The sequence below is a fragment of the Toxorhynchites rutilus genome, chromosome 1, assembly GCF_029784135.1.
Source record: "Toxorhynchites rutilus septentrionalis strain SRP chromosome 1, ASM2978413v1, whole genome shotgun sequence".
NCBI lineage: Eukaryota > Metazoa > Arthropoda > Insecta > Diptera > Culicidae > Toxorhynchites > Toxorhynchites rutilus.
Genome location: NC_073744.1, coordinates 52512148 through 52532129, shown reverse-complemented (window position 1 = coordinate 52532129; position 19982 = coordinate 52512148). Strand labels below are relative to the sequence as shown.

Genomic DNA, 19982 nt, shown 5'->3' with positions numbered 1-19982 from the left:
GTTTAAAGGTGCACTTGGAAACTCGAATGCGCTGACCAGGCCAAACATTTTGAATATTTCGGGGATGCTGGATTTAGTATTCTATTGACATTTCAATTATTATGAAACGTATGCAAATTTGAAAAAGAAAGCCATCAGCCTCCGTCGATGGATGGGGATTGTTGTGGAAGTGGACGCTAAATGAGACTCGACGGATTTCCGTCTGTGAATAAAACTGACGCACTTTTTGTGACGTCAATGTTCAACATGTTTTTGGCCGTTCATGAAAACCCACAACAGTCCAAGGTCGTCGCCACACAAAGATACGGAATACGGTTCGTTGTGGTGTTTGAGTATGCGTCAAGTGTATGAATGATTGTCGCCGTTCAATAGGCAAAAATGGTTCGCAGTTGGCGCCAACAGCTTCCGGGAAAAGAATATGCGTAGTATCTTCTCCGTGAAAAACCTTGTTCGAAATATTGAAAGATCAACGATGGATTCCATCAGTAGGGCGGGATTCAGTGCATTTCCACGGTTTCAGTTCAGGTGGACCCAATGTTTGTGTTTATGCAACGTTCAAATAACGAAACCAAAATACATGAGGCCAAGTCATCCATCCGTCTCGCTAGTAACTAAGAGTGGTATATTTTTACACGCAATCAAGCTAAAAATAATCGCAAAATGCCGCCCGCCAATGATCGAGACGTTTTTAAGTTTGATACGTTGCACCGCAGCAACGGAGAACTCCCCGCTCATCTCGTTGGCAACCGTGAATGCCATCTTGCTAAATAGCCGCTAATCTCAAATAACATCACACGCGTTGATAATTCTGGAGTATGTAACTGTGCTGGCAAGTAAGTGAGAGATAATGCCGATGTTGCAGAAACCGTTTGGTTACGTCATTTGAAACCATTTCGTTTTCCGATGGGTGTTTTTTTATTCCTCGAATCAGTCACGACTTTCCTGTTGCAGCTGCATCAAGTAATGCTTGTTAAATCATTTTAAAGGAATCCCGTCTCGCTTGTGTTGCTAGCGTGTGACATTGAAACAATTCTTACTTCTTGAAGTACCGATAATACGAACTGACATATACGCGCCGACCGGACCCAAAGAACCTGTTCTCTTCCTCTTCAAAACCGTTGTAGCGTGTCGTGAGGTAAGAAAAAAATACAAACAAGTTTGTTGAAATTATAACAACAGCGCATGAAAATAAAAATACAAGTGCTACTCAATCAGTCATCGATCTTGCTCGTGCCAGTTTCGCTGTAAAACCCCCCTTCTCTTCTCTTGAACTCACATTCCATCATCAGTTCAGCTGATTCAGGGGTTTACTATCACTTATCGGTGTACCAATATCACACGAAAAGCCCCAATAAACCTCATCCGCGTGTCTTCTATTCATAGATCAATGTGCTTGACAACATCGGCGCTTGATATCACACTACCGGTCAAATTTTGAGCAAACAAATAAAAATGGGTTTAAAAATACATTCAAATCCAAAGAGAGGACGAAGTACAGTGGCATTGTTCATAAACGCCACGACGCGCGTTCAGAAAATCGATTTAACGAGCAAGTGCCCCAGTACCAGACCTGCAAAGAGCTGTCAATTATGATTAGACGCTAGGAATGCTGCCCTTTTTCATACGGTTTGCGACGGCCATTAATATGCAATTAAGGGCATGCGATAATATGCGTACTACACCCACTGACGGTGAGTCACATCGATGCATTGCCTTCCACATATTAATATAACAATAACTTGTTCAGTTGCACGGAAGGTGTAATATTTAGGTGGTGTTCCTCTTACAGCGCCATGGTTGTGTGGAGAATCTTCTTTACTGTCTGATGTTATCTGGAGTTATGACTCAATCATTGTTCCGAGTCGAACGGATACAGAGCAAATACTACCAACAAATTCTCCGGTCATGCCTGCCGGGACATTGTTTCTGTTCGATGAAGTCATAAAAAACTCTTACCGAGAAAGTGTTTCACAAGATTATTCAACTCTTTTCTTGATTGTCCCAAAATCCCTAGAAGAGTTTCATTTCAAAGGTGGACACCCGCAATGATTTGGACACCCAAAAATCAGAACCCAATATCTTTCGATTGGACGTAATTCGGGACAGAGGACTGACAAGTTTTTGTACAACATTGACCTTATTGGCTTCATAACTCTGTCTGCGAATGACGGATTTCTATAGTAGCATGTCCGCAAAAGAACCTGGAACTATTAAGAACTAGAGCAGAGGGTCCAAAGGGTCCCTAAGGAGGATGGTTGTAATAGCTGTTATCCATGGTTATTATGGTAAGAATGAAATGGATAAACTTCTAAGCACATCACTCACCGCAGTGAATCCTGATTCTTACCTCCCCCACTTCATTGATAAACGCTAGGGAACCACGCTATAGAGGCGACCCTTCTGGCCTTCGGGCGGCGAATATCATACTAACATTCCTTCCTATCTGCTAGTGACTGTAAGGACGGGGCCGGCGTCATTATTGACTATCCAAAGTTCGAATCATCGAAACTTGTACATTGAGAATGATTTGCTACTCCCAAACGACATTCTGTGTGTTCTTTGTGCAATTTCGCTGGTCAATCACGGAGAACAACTTCGAAGTTTACAGTCTAGCCAAGCTCAAGCTCAAGCTCAACATTGACCTTATTGGCTTCATACCACTCCATCGCGGTTTTAGCATAGTAACAAGATGCCAGATCTACGCGAAACCATGCTCAGACATTTTTGCAAGTACTCTTTCTGGAGATTTTTTTTTTGGCTTGAAGTCAATTTAGAACGTTTCTTAGACTTTCGACCGAACCGTGGCGACATCCCTTTTTTTCAGAGCCACAATTCGAATTAAGAAGTTCATGTTCCCTCACAACATTCTTTTCGCGTTTCTGACCAGAGCATGATTCACACATCCGATATTTTGGTCACTTGTTGGTTTTCTTTTGATAGTCAATCGTTCAGAAAATGCTTTTAGTACACTGCGAACAGAAATGTTGGGCAAATCCAGAACCGAAGATCGAGATTTTGTTACAGCCGTACAAGATTCGTTTGTGCACTTTTTTTTTCACTGGACGCCATCTTGAAAATCGCTTATGAAATGTCGAAATCAAACATATTTTCTTTTTGTACCGGTTCCTGCACTAAAAGAAACTCTGTGTCAAATATTTCAATCGGAATTGCCATCCATTTTTTCGGCTACAAAAAATGTCATGTGATTGTAAACTGTCCGAATAAGATGGTCGGCGTTGATGGATGATTGAATGATAGCGTTAGATCAATATTTTTGCCAGCTACACTTTGCTATCATCAGATGTGATAATTATTACAAACAACACAGCATAAATTCATTTTGAATTAAAAAATAATCATGTAGTCAGAGTGGACTGCACTGAAGGCTGGACAATTCGACCGTGATTCTTATTCTGAGGACTGTTCCTTCCACCTTAAAACAGATACTGATGAATTCGATGTACACTGCAAAGCTGACTAATCACTAAGCACTAAGCATTAGCTCTGAATCAACACTATATCAACACACACTTAGAGAACATAAGATAAATGCTTGATATGCTTTATATGCTAATATTGGGCGGATGTAATACTGAAAAGATCAAGTATAGGACTCTTAAAACACTACAATTACTGCTTGTGATTAGCATTCCTGATGTTTATTTGGCAACAGCTGAATATGTCACTTGTGATGACAACCTCTTAAATGTGATGAAAGCTCTAAAAATAGGATATCATAAAAACGTCAAATTGTTATGCTTCTGTTTATTTGGAAAAGAAACTAGCCATCGAACCCGCCAGGGATCGAGCAAACTAAAATATATATTTTCATATACATTTTATACCCTACCAATTTTTCACAACCCTTTACGAATGTTGCATCAATTCTTTGTACAAGGTCTTTCAGATTAAACGCTCACGCAACAAATTTTAATAACTTCTACAAAAGTGAACCGATTTTTATTTTTGAAAAAACGAAAATAAAGTTTATTTTAGAACATATTTTTCGATGTGACCACCCCTTTTTTCGACAACGCGTTTTAAACGGCGAACAAAATTCTACATGCACAAATCTAGCATTACGACTTCGATGGTGTTAAAAGTCCGAGTTATTTCTTCTTTAAGTTCCTCCAAATTTTGTGGCTTACTAAAATAGCAACGGTCCTTCACGTACCCCCAAAGGAAGTAATCGACGACGAGAAATGTTGAAATTCTTACCATAAGAGTACAAATTTTCTCAAGGCTCTGGTTGCTCGAGTATTACGATTTCACTAATAGTACACGTTTTTGTAAATTGTACTTCTTGACACTAGAAACTATCCGATCAGACCAACATTATTGTCCTGAAGTGGGAAATGCAGTGCTACCATCGACGGAGCGAAAAAAATATATAAGGAGCTATTCGAGCGTTTAATATGAAACTTTTACTAATGCGAATTTTCATTAATTCATTAACGATATTGATGATATACTACTAGTCGGTATCAAATATGCAGAATTAGTGCCATTGTATGGCTATAAGTTAATACTTATGGGTAATGCGGTTGGGCGGTTCACTCTGACTGTGCCATACAATCTATGAGAATTTGGAGCAGGGCTACGACCAGGAAGATAATTGCTTGGAGTTCCATAAGAAAATTAAAAATATATATCTATTCTGCGATTTATGTTTTATGTTACACTTATTGATATTGTTTATATTTAATGTTACACTTATTGTTATTTATGATGAAAAATATTTTCAATCCAGATAAAGAATACAGAGCTTCACACTTTGAATTCACTTTGTCGGTTTTAAAATAACATCGAACTGACAACGTGAAAGTTTCCAATGGTACCTTCAGATGGCACCTAAAACATTCGATATTACCTAGACCCATTATACAAATAGTGACCCTCATCTTTTTTTTACTGACCGTCACGTGATTTTTTGTTTCAATCAATTTTTTTCAATTTTCAGAACAATCACTTGTGCTATTGTGCCGTGTTAGAGAAAAAGAAATCCATTATTATACGTAAGCCTAGAAACATATTTAGAAAGATTAGAATTGATCCGATTCAGTTCGAATTTGTACCGTAAAACTTCTTGCCATTCCATTGAACCTTTCTCATAGAAACTCTCGGCCCTACTGGCCGAATCTTCTATTTTCACCAGTCTCTCAAGTCGAATTTTTCGCCAACGAAAACGTTTGCTATAGACATGGACAGGTGGTAATAAATACCAAACAAATTACTTAAATTTAAAAAAAATTATTCTCGATGGATTTTTGTGAAACTTTGACCATTTTCTCAAATTTCCATTTCCAAGCCTATTGAGAATGGAAGGAAAAAGCAACTACGTTTTTCACTATAACTATTATAGTGAACTATAGTTAGAAAAATTACCTATTTTTTAAATTTGGTACCCTATGTAATCAAATATAAAAAAACACATACGAACATATTTCAATGTAAATTAAAGTACACTAGGTCTCAAAATTTGAAAAAAAACGAAATTTAAAAATATAATTTTATGCACCACGCAACACTGTTTTTTAATCCCTTTTGTTTTTATTTTTAGGCTCATTAGCCTTTTAGCTGTAACAAAGCCGAATTTTAATTGTGTACATGTCACATGTTTATCGTATCTATTATTAGCACATTACACAGTTGCCATTTTTTCGGTTTGGAGTATTCCCTTCTATACCATTGCATATGGTACACATTTATACAGTAGCCATTTAGGCGTAAGAGTTTTTCTTCTGTTCTTCCATTATCCAGTTAGACCGGACAGCGGAGACAGTTGATTAATCATTGTTGAGTTATTTATAGAACAGCAGCCCGATGTGTCTTGCAGAGCAGAGCAGTTGTATGGATGAATCGATCTTATTTCGACCGTGGATCGATCTCCATAGACCCTATGGTGAGCCACATAGAGGTTCAAAAAAATAGTCAAAATTTCTTATTTGGTACCCTATACAGTATTTTCCAAAAGGCTGGTGATTTGTTTTTGGGGCACTTTCTACTTCCTTACCCAGCCAGGCCCTTTATATTTTATCCTCTACAAATTACTATGATTCGAAAATTTTCATCAATGGATTATTATGGTTTTGATGCAATTAATATTGAAAAAATATAGTAAAATTTAGTCGCTTTCCTCAATAGAAGACAATTTGCACAGATTTGCGCTACAGCGTACAGTGTTCGTTTGAAAGCTTATGTTTTTATATAAATTTTGCATGTAGTCACAACCATGGCAAGCTGCGGCAATAAAACTTAATTAGGACCTTAATTAGGATTTGTTTGCAATTGAATTCGTAAATTGTTTCATTCATTCACTAGGTTAATCAATAATTTAATCAGTACACACAAAAGATATCTCTGCGTAGTCACGATATCGTACCCAATGAGGAACATCTGAGGTGCGATTATTGCAAAATTGAAAAAAAAAAGATTATTAAGTCAACGGCAGTCTTACGTCAACCTTGCGGTTATGTCACAGTCATAAAAAACGAATATATATGATATTGCGACCAAATTTGGGATTTAAGCACTTGAATATTATATAAAGAAAGGAAAAATATCACGAAACAGCTGAGGCAATTTAAATTTTTTGGCTGATGGTCAACGATTCCCCACTGTGCACGGACCCGTTTACAGCGATCCCATTTACAGTGACCCCCTAAATCGTATACCCGGGTACGGCCCGCACCCCCACACCACTCACTCAACGCCACTGGTTAGGACTTCACATTTTAGTGTTTCCTAGTAGGATTCAACTGATTTGGCAATGTGAAGCCGAGCGTTGTCATGCTGTAGAACGACTTTTGTGTTGTGGCGGTTTTCCGTGCAGTGCTCAGTTCAATCGCATCAATTGAATGCGATATCAGTGATATTTTGTTTCGGTTCAATCAGTTCATAATGAATGACACCGACCTAGTTTCACCAAATCTGTGCGAATATCTGATCGAACCGACGATGTGGAAACATGACATGGCAATTCGCATGACCACAACAGGCATGGTGTACAAAAAATTTGCCCGATTTCACCACCAGCGATTTGGACGGATCTATTTCCACTAGATTTTTACGTGTGGGGTTCTGTTCTGCAACAAATAGAAAGCACGGTTGCGCATTGTTAATAAAGAGAGTTAATAGAGGGACAGATTTGAATTGGATTAACACTAGGTATACGGACGTTTCTTATATACCTATCTCAACGAACACGCGTCATTTTGATGCAACACACATATAACAACACTTGGAAAGCAATTTAATTATATACTATAAGTAAAAAATGAAGATATGATAAAATAAGGTTCACAATAATATTACTATGTAATTCAAAAAATATTCTAGTATTTCATTTTTCAATACTTGAACTGAACAATTGAAACTTTGAAAATCTCTTTGCACTCTGACATCAGTTGATATTCTTAGCTTCATTCTTTCTATTGTTGCTTTTCGGCAAAAAGTTGTTTAGTGCTTGTTTAATTCGAGATAACGATATCGGATAACGGAAATAGCGCGGATCGAAGTGTTATTGGTGTTTGCATATTTATTCAAAATTTTGTCTACTTTATGATCGCGTCAAATTGACGCAAACCCGTAGGGATAGGTATTCCACATAGAGAATCTAGATATTTCAACACTTTTGAAGAAAATAGACTTCAATATATATTTATCTCGATCAATGGATAAAAGCCATTAGGAGCTGTCCACATACCACGTGGACAGAAAAAGCACGATTTTAAACTCCACCCTCCCCCTCCTTGGACAAGCGTGGACATTTTCATACCCACCCCCTTTGTCCACGTGGACATTTTTATTTTATTTCAAATTTTATTAGCTGTACCCTGCTGTACCAGCTTTGCTGTGGCTCATTGTTGTTGTACGGTAGAGAAATAAGTAGCATGACAAAGCACATGTTTCATTTAATTTTGAAATGCTTTTGAGTAAACATGATTTTTTTGTTTTTCCATTATCATCGAAGATATGCAGGCTGTCTAGTTTGCCAACACGGAAACGCGTAATGTAAAGTTGACCAGGTGAGGAACAATCCGCATCTGAATATAAACTACACAACTTCAAAGATTGTATGTCTGCTCTCAGCCACCACAGCAAGGAATCATACTAAATACTTTATCCAACCACATGCAATAATTTACACTTCTTTTGTACGAATTTTAATGTCTAGTGAATTTGATCACGAATTAATACGCAGTTTCTATGGATAATAGATAACGGTACTCGATGTAAACAAAAGGTCATTAGCGTGGAGAGATAAGAGGATCATAGGAAATTATGACGACTAGTGGTGCATGGGTTATTTTACGCAAATGTAAATATAAAATCCTAGGAATTGATGAAATTCCAATACAGTCAAAGCTCTCTATAACGACAATCTTTATAGCGACAAGTCTTTCTATAACATGTTCGAAAGTCCCTTCAAAATCGCATAGAAATTCTTTTCTTTATTGCGACATTTCTCTATAACGACATTCCCTATATCAACGTATTTTTTTTTTTATTAATTCGTTTATTTTTACAGGCTCAGTTACTTAAGTTTAAAGGAGAATTCTTAAATATAATTTTAAAACTATATATATAAACAATTTTCTTACATCTATGGTTAGTAAGGTGGAAAACCGATTACTCGCGGTGTACTCGAATTTAGGAGGGTGACATATTTTTAGGAGTAGGATGGGATATAAGGAAATTGTAACAATGTTGATGAACACTCATTTCATAAATCTATTCGTATATCTATAGTGTATTTACATTTCAACTTATTCTACTATTTATAGCAAGGGGACGAATTACCCGCAAAGGAAGGAAAGGAGGGTATAAGGATGTAGGGACAATCACACACGAAGATCTATAGCTTTAAGGAAAACATATATATGGGACATGTAATCAAGGTCTAACCGAGCCAACACATCTCTCACCGGCACATTGGGCTGTCTTCCTCGGGCCCGAAGGGAGTTTTCTAAATTCGATCTGGCGACCAGATACACCTCGCACGACCAAACAATGTGCTCGATGTCGTGATAACCTTGGCCACAAACGCAGAGATTGCTGCTGGCAAGATTGAAACGAAAGAGTAGTGCATCTAACGAACAGTGATTGGACATGAGTCGGGAGAAGGTGCGGATAAAGTCCCGACTCAAGTCTAGACTTTTGAACCACGGTTTGAGGCTAACCTTAGGGATAATCGAGTGAAACCACCTGCCCAATTCATCTTCATTCCACTTGCGTTGCCAGTTAGCGGTGGTATTTTTGCGGACTAAAGAATAAAATTCATTGAAGGCGATTTGACGCTGATAAATATCGCCTTCAATTGCACCTACCTTTGCTAATGAGTCAGCCCTCTCATTACCCGGAATGGAGCAATGTGAAGGGACCCAGATAAAGGTAATGACATAACAGCGTCTGGATAAAGCACTCAAAATTTCTCGTATTCTCTCAAGGAAGTACGGCGAGTGCTTTTCCGGCCTCTCTGAACGGATACCTTCGAAAGAGCTAAGACTATCCGTTACAATGTAATAGTGTTCAACAGGTCGTGAGGCGACGCTGTCCAGCGCCCAATGAATTGCTGCCAATTCAGCAATATACACTGAGCAAGGATTCTGAAGACTGTGTGAGGTGCTAAAAAATTCGTTGAACACTCCAAATCCTGTGGACTCGTTTATAGTGGACCCATCAGTAAAGTACATATTATCACAATTGATACCCCCATACTTTTCATCGAAGATCGTTGGAGCGATCCTCGATCGTTGGTAATCTGAATATCCATGGATATCTTGCTTCATGGACAGATCAAAATGCACAGAGGAATTGATGTAGTCAGGGAAACAAACACGGTTGGGAATATACGAAGAAGGATCAACCTGCATGGAGATGAATTCATGATATGAACTCATGAATCCGGAGTGAAAATTTAGCTCGATCAGCTGCTCAAAATTTCCGATCACCAATGGGTTCATGACCTTACACAGGATGAAGAACCGAAGAGATAATAATTTGAAGCGATCTTTTAGTGGGAGTAGGCCTGCCAAAACCTCGAGACTCATGGTATGCGTTGAGGGCATACATCCCAACGCGATACGGAGACAAAGATACTGAATTCGCTCGAGTTTAATGAGGTGTGTTTTGGCAGCTGATTGAAAACAGAAACTGCCATACTCCATCACTGAGAGAATAGTTGTTCGATACAACATTATAAGATCTTCGGGATGGGCTCCCCACCAGGTGCCGGTAATTGTACGGAGAAAGTTTATTCTTTGTTGGCATTTTTTACTCAGATACCTAATATGGGCCCCCCCCAAGTACATTTGGAGTCGAACCAGACCCCAAGATACTTGAATGACATAGCATGAGTGATCGGTTTACCCAAAAGTTGAAGCTTTGGTTTTGCTGGTCTATGCTTCCTAGAAAAAACCACCATCTCTGTTTTCTCCGTGGAGAATTCGATCCCTAGCCCAATGGCCCAGGTTGAAAAATTGTTCAAAGTATCTTGTAAGGGTCCTTGCAGGTCTGATTCGTTTGATCCTACGACAGACACCACTCCATCATCTGCAAGTTCTCTTAGGCTGCAATTTTGTGTAAGGCAATTGTCGATGTCGCTTACATAGAAGTTGTACAAAAGGGGGCTTAAACATGAGCCCTGGGGGAGGCCCATGTAAGAGACCCGACTTACTGCCGAATCTCCGTGAGAAAAGTTCAAATGTTTCTCACAAAGCAAGTTATATAACATATTATTCAATAGAGGCGGCAGACCCCGAGAGTATAATTTGTCCGACAAAACCTCTATTGAAACAGAATCGAAGGCCCCCTTTATGTCCAAGAATACTGAAGCCATTTGTTTTTTTTTTCGGCGTAAGCCATTTGAATTTCTGAAGAAAGCAACGCAAGACAATCATTCGTCCCCTTGCCCCTGCGGAACCCATATTGTGTATCTGAGAGTAGGCCATTCGTTTCAACCCATCGATCAAGGCGAAACAAGATCATTTTCTCCAACAATTTCCGTATACAAGACAGCATTGCTATTGGGCGGTACGAATTGAAGTCGGACGCGGGTTTTCCGGGTTTTTGAATAGCTATAACTCGTACTTGTCTCCAATCATCTGGAACAATATTATTCTCCAGAAACCGATTGAATAAATTCAACAAGCGATGTTTCGCCACATCAGGGAGATTTTTCAGCAAGTTGATCTTAATTCTATCCGATCCCGGAGCAGAATTGTTACATGAAAGCAGAGCAAGAGAGAATTCTACCATCGAAAACTCGGAATCAAGATCGCACCTACCTTGTGGTATATCTCGAACAATTTTTTGCACAGGAGCGGAATCAGGACAAACCTTCCGTGCAAAATTAAAAATCCATCGATATGAATATTCTTCGCTTTCATTCGTTGAAGAGCGAATTCTCGAATTCTTTTAGTGGGAGTAGGCCTGCCAAAACCTCGAGACTCATGGTATGCGTTGAGGGCATACATCCCAACGCGATACGGAGACAAAGATACTGAATTCGCTCGAGTTTAATGAGGTGTGTTTTGGCAGCTGATTGAAAACAGAAACTGCCATACTCCATCACTGAGAGAATAGTTGTTCGATACAACATTATAAGATCTTCGGGATGGGCTCCCCACCAGGTGCCGGTAATTGTACGGAGAAAGTTTATTCTTTGTTGGCATTTTTTACTCAGATACCTAATATGGGCCCCCCCCAAGTACATTTGGAGTCGAACCAGACCCCAAGATACTTGAATGACATAGCATGAGTGATCGGTTTACCCAAAAGTTGAAGCTTTGGTTTTGCTGGTCTATGCTTCCTAGAAAAAACCACCATCTCTGTTTTCTCCGTGGAGAATTCGATCCCTAGCCCAATGGCCCAGGTTGAAAAATTGTTCAAAGTATCTTGTAAGGGTCCTTGCAGGTCTGATTCGTTTGATCCTACGACAGACACCACTCCATCATCTGCAAGTTCTCTTAGGCTGCAATTTTGTGTAAGGCAATTGTCGATGTCGCTTACATAGAAGTTGTACAAAAGGGGGCTTAAACATGAGCCCTGGGGGAGGCCCATGTAAGAGACCCGACTTACTGCCGAATCTCCGTGAGAAAAGTTCAAATGTTTCTCACAAAGCAAGTTATATAACATATTATTCAATAGAGGCGGCAGACCCCGAGAGTATAATTTGTCCGACAAAACCTCTATTGAAACAGAATCGAAGGCCCCCTTTATGTCCAAGAATACTGAAGCCATTTGTTTTTTTTTCGGCGTAAGCCATTTGAATTTCTGAAGAAAGCAACGCAAAACAATCATTCGTCCCCTTGCCCCTGCGGAACCCATATTGTGTATCTGAGAGTAGGCAATTCGTTTCAACCCATCGATCAAGGCGAAACAAGATCATTTTCTCCAACAATTTCCGTATACAAGACAGCATTGCTATTGGGCGGTACGAATTGAAGTCGGACGCGGGTTTTCCGGGTTTTTGAATAGCTATAACTCGTACTTGTCTCCAATCATCTGGAACAATATTATTCTCCAGAAACCGATTGAATAAATTCAACAAGCGATGTTTCGCCACATCAGGGAGATTTTTCAGCAAGTTGATCTTAATTCTATCCGATCCCGGAGCAGAATTGTTACATGAAAGCAGAGCAAGAGAGAATTCTACCATCGAAAACTCGGAATCAAGATCGCACCTACCTTGTGGTATATCTCGAACAATTTTTTGCACAGGAGCGGAATCAGGACAAACCTTCCGTGCAAAATTAAAAATCCATCGATATGAATATTCTTCGCTTTCATTCGTTGAAGAGCGAATTCTCATGTTTCGAGCCACTTTCCATAATTTTTTCATTGACGTTTCTCGTGACAAACCTCCCACCAATTCGCCAATAAGCACGTTTTTTCCCTTTGATTAAGTTTTTAAATTGATCTTCAAGGGCTAAATACGTTTGAAAATTTTCAGGGGTTCCACGTTTCCGAAAAGCTTTAAATGCATTCGATTTTTCTACATAAAGCTTGGAACATTGGCTATCCCACCATAGATTGGGAGGCCTTCGGGAAATGGTGGAACCTGGGATGGGTTTCGTTTGAGCGCGAACCGCGCTGTCATAGATCAAACGAGAAAGGAAGTTATACTCCTCCAATGGAGGTAAACCATCTCTGGAATTGATGGCTAGAGCAATCGCGTCCGCATATTTTTTCCAGTCAATGTGTCTTGTGAGGTCATATGCCATGTTTATAGACCAAGAAGAATTCGACCCAATGGTGATGGAAATTTTGATTGGCAAGTGATCACTACCGTTGGGGTTCTGGATTACATTCCACTTGCAATCTAACGATAGTGAATTCGAGCAAAGCGAGAGGTCAAGAGCACTTGGGTTAGCAGGAGGTTTAGGTACACGTGTTGTTTCCCCAGTGTTCAAAACGGTCATATTGAAGCTGTTACAAAGGTCATATATCAACAATGAACGATTGTCGTCGTACCCCCAGGCAGTTCCGTGAGAGTTGAAGTCTCCCAAGATCAATCGTGGCTTAGGAAGGAGTGAGCACATGTCATCAAGTTGTTTGCGGCTAACCGCAGCTCTCGGAGGCCAATACAAGCTGACAATACAGAGGTCTTTGCCTCTGATGTTTGCATGACAAGCAACAGCTTCGATCCCTCCAATAGGTGGAAGGTCAGACGGGACAGTTGGGGTTTTTGATGTCCCCTCGAGTGCTGGGTCGTTCGAAGATGAAATATTCCCACGGAAGCCAGGAGGAACCTGGTTTTGCTTGTCCGCTGCACTCGATTTTTTAGGCAAGCTAACAGAGGATATAACCGTGGGGACTTGTTCTTGAACTTTGGGAGTGGTCACATTTTTGCGCCGGGGATTCCCTTTGAAAATAAACGGTGTGTCCCCGCTAGCTGTGTCCGCTTCCATTTCATCAACTGGCAACGTGGAAAAGGTATTGTGTGTTGAGATTGGTTGTTCTTGTTGTTGGGTCGAAGTGGCGAAGCGCCCTTTAAAATTTACGCAAAAGTGCGCTTCGAGCGTTCCTTTAAAGAGAGCTTCTGTTTCTCCCAGCGACTCTTGTAAGTTTCACAAACTGAGAGCTCGTGTGGGGATCCCCCGCAATATGGACATTTATGCTCAGTCGCACTGCAGGATTTCCCCTCATGTTGCTCTCCGCAAGTGGCACAGCGCTCCTTGTTGGCACAATAATCCGAAGTGTGACCAACTGACTTGCATTTGTTGCAAGTCATGGGCTTTGGCACGAAGAGTCGCACAGGTAGTCTCAATTTGTCCACCATAACGTAGTCAGGGAGGGCGGCACCAGCAAAGGTGGCTCGAAACGAGTCGGACGGCGTAAATTTAGTTCATGGGAAAGTTTCCCGAGTTGGCGACAGTCCAAGATTTTCACTTCCATTGAGGGGGGCTTCTTGAACTTGCCTTTTCCTTCTGCTTTTATTTGTTCGCTCGTCAGACCCGTTTCAGTTATCACCCCCTCAATTTCTACGTTATGGGAGGGTATAAATGTTCGATATTCGAGAGTGAAATGTTGATCAGCAACAATCTCGTTTGCGTGTTTCCGGTCATTCACGACAACTCGCAATTTGTTCGGTCTAACCCTGCGAATTTCAGATACAGAAGTGTATCTGGCCAGATCTTTCATGATCTGAATCACGTTAAGGTTTTTTCCTTTCGGTTTTGGCCGGAGGAAAACAACCCACGGGCCAGTTCCAGGTGAATCTTCTGGATAAACTCTGACACGTGGAGCGGAGACAACAGAGGGGGAAGACGAGGACGAGGACGAGGACGAGGATGAGGATGAGGACGAGGACGAGGATTGGGTTGGATCGGAAGCATCAGAAGGAGGAAGCGAAATCGATGATGGGAGAGGGGGAGTGGAAATAACAGTGGGTTGAGAAGGGAGGCTTGCAATTTTCTTAGAGGGGGGCTTGGTAGGATGAGCGGATTCGTCCCCAGAAGAATTATCTTCCTTATGAGGGACTCGTTTATGTTTTTTCCCAGATCTTGTATGAGATTCATTATCGGAGATCTCCATCTCTGGAGATCCTCCACTATACTCCATTTTACAAAGATTTCTGTCTTATTTTTAATTTATTATTGATTTTAACAATAATCTCAAAACAAAAAATGATAATAATTGATAATAATATTAAACAATGAACAAATGAATTGAATAATAATATTAATAATAAATATGTGTACCTTAATATAAAAGTTGTTCCAATAATGCGCTCTACTGCCCTAATCAGGGAGAGACAGAGGCTACGCGCTACGGAGACAACACAATAGCGCAAGAATAGCTTATGGAGCCACGTGGTGATGAATCCCGTTTGCGACAGTCACGCGATGTCGATCTCGTTATACCTAATCAGTTCAACAGCCGCAATCCGGCTCGCTGCAAGAGCGCTGGTTCCTTTGTTCCTTCGTTCCACTTAACAAAAGATCAGGTCGAAAGCGGACAGCAATGACCTTCACTCGTACACGATTCACTCGTACCAATAGCACAATAGCAAAAGTGGCAACGCACAATACCGACACTGAACTTCACTCGTCAAGAGTTGGATAGCGAATGATATATCAACGTATGATCGCTTCTATTTACTAAATCATAACATCCTCTATTGCAACAATTTTCAATTTCACTCCACTCAAAGTGTGTGTGTGTCAATGTTAGTGCCTACGAACGTAAATAGTCTATGTTGTGTATTATAAAGTTTAATCAACTGTGAACATTTGTTCACACCGAACTGATTTAAATTTTTGGATACCTACAAAAAAGAAATTCAAGCCATAAAAGATAGGGAAAGCTTATTGAATCAAATTAATCGAAGCATTGGTGAACAAGAATCCCGTCCTAGAGCAATAGAATAAATTGCATTTTCAATAGATTTCAAAATGAATGTATTGTTTACGCATTTGTTTTATGGATAATGTTTTAAAATTGTTAAATCAGGCAATAACGTATCGTTTGTTTCACTTCGAAAATATTCACTGCCCAAAATGAGTTGAAATACACGAAAATCGTTAAAGTTAAAAATAAATTGGACATAATTCGAAGGTTCGAAAAGGGTACTAAAAAGATAACATTGTCTAATGAACTCAATGTGCCGCACAATTCATTCATCGTTAAAAATATGGACTAATGGCTTCAATGATGTTAAATTTCTTATATTTTGTCTGGCGATGAGATAAAAAAAACAATCATTTAATAAATCAGGGACTGATGGAGCATTCAACAATGAAACTATGAGCCCACCCTCTCAAAACTAGCAAGCAGGTGCTATCCAGATTTTTCCAGATTCTATGCTGGTTTATAAACAAAAAAAAATCAATTACCAATTACCGGACGAATGAGCTGAATTTCATACTCATTGTTTAATGTTTCTAGTTCCAAGATGGTTAGACATCAATTACTTTTGTTCCTGATATGATTTGATTGTTTTGCGTGAGCTTGGGTGTTTCTCTCCTTATAGCGACATTTGAGCTCTCTATAACGACAATCTTTTATAGCAACAATTCTCTATAACGACGGTCCCTTGCGATGTCGCTATAGAGAGCTTTCACTGTACTTTGAAAAATTGTAACTTTTCTAGAAAATTAATACAAAAAATTGATTTTACACGTAATTCTGCATGAAAAACTATACGGACATTTTTATCCTAACATTAACTGTTCTCGAGTTAGAAAAAAATCTATAGAAAATAATATTTGATGAAAAAACTATATTCGTAAGATCATGAAAACTCAACCATTATGGAATTCTCGCGTAGCTTTTGAAAAGGTCCTATGTAACTAATCAAGTTTATGTGTGCACGCTATTAGTTTTCAATCATTGAATGCATTACAAAAAAAAATCGTTCACGTATCTATCTTCTTCATTTTTTTATCACCGATACAAAAAATATCCAATGTATAGATTAGGATTTTAAGCACCCGGCTGTTACTTCGGGCGCCACTTTCCTCCGACGCCCGAAACGTCCGAAGTAACAAAGCAGTCAAAACAACACGAAGTCGTACTTCGGTCGTTTTGAGTTTTTGTTTCTTTCAGGTGTTGTTATCCATTTCAGTACAATTCAACGAGTTATAACAATGATGATCTGTCTTTAGAACAAAATGCTGATATTTGGATAGTCGTTTAGTAGTTAATTTCAAATTCTTGTTGTGTAACGTAATAAGACCAATGTGCAAACGCGAGCAGTAACAATGTAACATTTTTCGCTCCGAGGCTTCAACTTTAATCTCAAATCACGGAACAACAGTTACGATTGGTTTTTCAGAGTTATTCTTGACTGCCAGTGGTGAAAGTAGCGATAAAGATCGATAGCTTTTAAGACAATTCGCGGAATAATGTTCGGGTCTTCTCGAGTTGACGAAAATGTTACATTGGAGTTTACGTGATTTTTTTTTCAGAATATGGATTTCAGTGAAGTCCAATGATTTAGTAAAAATAAAGTATATGAAGTACTCTCAGGCAACTTAATCAGTTTATTGATAATTATGGAATACACAGGTTGGGTAGAGTTTTAAAATTCTTGAATACGGAACAGTTTTTATTTAATTTCGAATGTATCGGTGATTATACTTGAAAAAATATTTATTCTTCGTGTCCACGTGAACATAGTCTATACCCCCTCCCCCTATCCGTGGACAAGCGTGGACATTTTGATAAAACTTACCCCACTTACTTGTTCACGTGATATGTGGGCAGCCCCTTACAAGAGATAAAATAAAAATGCATACGGTTTTGTAGTTTTCCTTATAAAATTCGAAATGCGTCAAAATGGCTCGTCCCGTAAACCTAGTGTTAATATGATGTATTCCTATGATATATGTCATTGGAATTAAAGAAATAATTGCATTCAGTTATTTTATTTCGATGTAGCCATATTTTACTGCCGTATCATTTTTTCTGGGACACACTGTAAACAGTTACACTTCGTGTTCAGAATTCTTGCGCCATCAATAGATGTTAACTCGATGGGGTGACCACAATCATAATATCAAAACCATGTTTTAACTGTAAAACAAAGAACAAAGCCCCAATGACGTCTTTGGGCGTATTTGATATTTGGGAACTAATTCTGACCGAGTGTACAAAAACGAGCCAACCATGCAGCAGTCTACGTAAACTTCTATCTTCCGGAAATTCCATGGCATGTTCAGTACCGAGCCGATTATTCACACTTTAATGAAACTGGATCGTGCACGGTCGATACTCAATATAGACACGTTTCAAATAGTTTGAAGCTTGTCATAAAGAAATGAAATAAAGCTAATGAACAATATAAAGTTTATGAATCGATGAATGAAAAAATATTCTACGCAGAAAACTCCCAAATTGGTATCACGCGTTGAAATCTCCGACAGCGTTTAATTTATTCAGCGAATTTATTGGGGCTATCAGATGGTAGCGCAACAGTATTTGGTACATCGCAGTTCCATTTTTGTCGACCATCTCAGTGATTATTACGAACAACGTTGTTCTGAACCAACTTACCGCAGTGGGCCAAATCAATGATCGGTATTTGGCTGGTGGACAGCAGGGTGTCCACCTTCTCGTCAGCTGCTTTGTTTTTCAACATGCTTGCTCACACCTGGACTTCTTATAACTTTAGAATATTTTTTTTCGTTATCGGCTGGGTACCCAACGATTCACGGCGTGGTATGCGATAGTTATTATTGTAATAATTTCACTCAACGAAAGCAAAGAAACCTATGCCCGTTTCTCTTTCAAGGTTCACTTCGGCCAAGTTTCTTTCGAGCTACCGCCGTTCCGCCGTCTGTCGTATTCCTTTTCTGCTTCACTATATTTTGAGGATTTATTATTGCTGTTGTCTCTTTCGCTCCTTCTTGAATGCTTCATTCACCACTGTTGGATACAAGCACTACCAGTAGGGAGGATCACACGCAAACTATGTGAATGGTTCGCTTTGTTGTTTTGATCTTCACTGGTTTCAACCAATACTACCAATAACAGTTTCGAGGGCAACAGTTTTTTTTGTACGTCGATCGACGAGTTGAAAGTACTTTCCATTTGAGTAATGCGAAAAAAAACTTGTTACGTATTTCCCCGGAAATAGATAGTACTCTTGGTAGACGAATGATGGTGATAAGCTACGCAAACAGTCGCCAGCACTGCACGAAATCAGAACGCGTTACAAATTGACACCGTGAAATCGCTAGATAATTTGTCGATACTCTTTGCCGATCACCTCTCACAGGTATATTCCCGGAAACCTCCTACGACCCACACGACTGTACCCTTCAGCAAGAAACGACCGACTGAGAAGCGCGTTTATTTTCACTTAAACCGTTGCGCCTGCCGCCAACTCTGCTGTGTGTTCGCGCCGACTTGTGATGTGTGCGGAGAGCTCAGGTTGCTACCGTCTGTGACAGCATGACATTTTCGCCTTAATTCAGCACTAATCTTCACGATATCTTTTCTATTTTTTCTCTCCCTATAATCTAACCACAAGCTGATAACAGCCTGCGATAGGCGCTTCACTAGATTCGAACACGAGCGCTCCGTGTGGAACCTTGAGACGTTGGGAATGCTTCGGCGGCTAAGTTTGGACTCTTTCCAAAACACAAATTTCGTGGATGAAGAAAAAACACTACTTAAGTGGAATAATTATACGCTTAATTGCACTAATTTGCGCAAGTTGCCTTTCAAGCCAGCTATCTTTGTGCAGCCACAAGAAATGGCCAGCAAGCACGAGTGTTATGTGTACACTGGCGAATACATCGAACATCGCCATAATGCTGGGTCTTGCGAGCACACTCAAACCTTCCCGCAAATGCATTCAAACGAGGATGATGATAAGATGATGGTGATGATGACGACGACGCTAATGACGACACTGTGACGACGATGATAAATGATGGTGAATCAATCACTGATGAAAGCTGAGTGAGTACGCGAGGATTTGTTATGAATGGGAACTGGAACCCTCGCTGATGGATTTGCTTTCAAATGGT

At 39.7% G+C, this 19982-nt stretch overlaps 1 protein-coding gene across 1 annotated transcript in view; it reads right to left on the bottom strand.

Moving 5' to 3' along the window:
- The window catches only part of LOC129767076 (uncharacterized), a 38325-nt gene extending 18585 nt beyond the window's left edge, over positions 1 to 19740 (bottom strand). Inside the window, exon 1 of the mRNA XM_055767721.1 lies at positions 18502 to 19740. Coding sequence (XP_055623696.1) covers positions 18502 to 18586 — 85 coding nt within the window. The 5' untranslated portion in view covers positions 18587 to 19740. The remainder of the gene's footprint in view (positions 1 to 18501) is intronic.
- Positions 19741 to 19982: the final 242 nt, after the last annotated feature.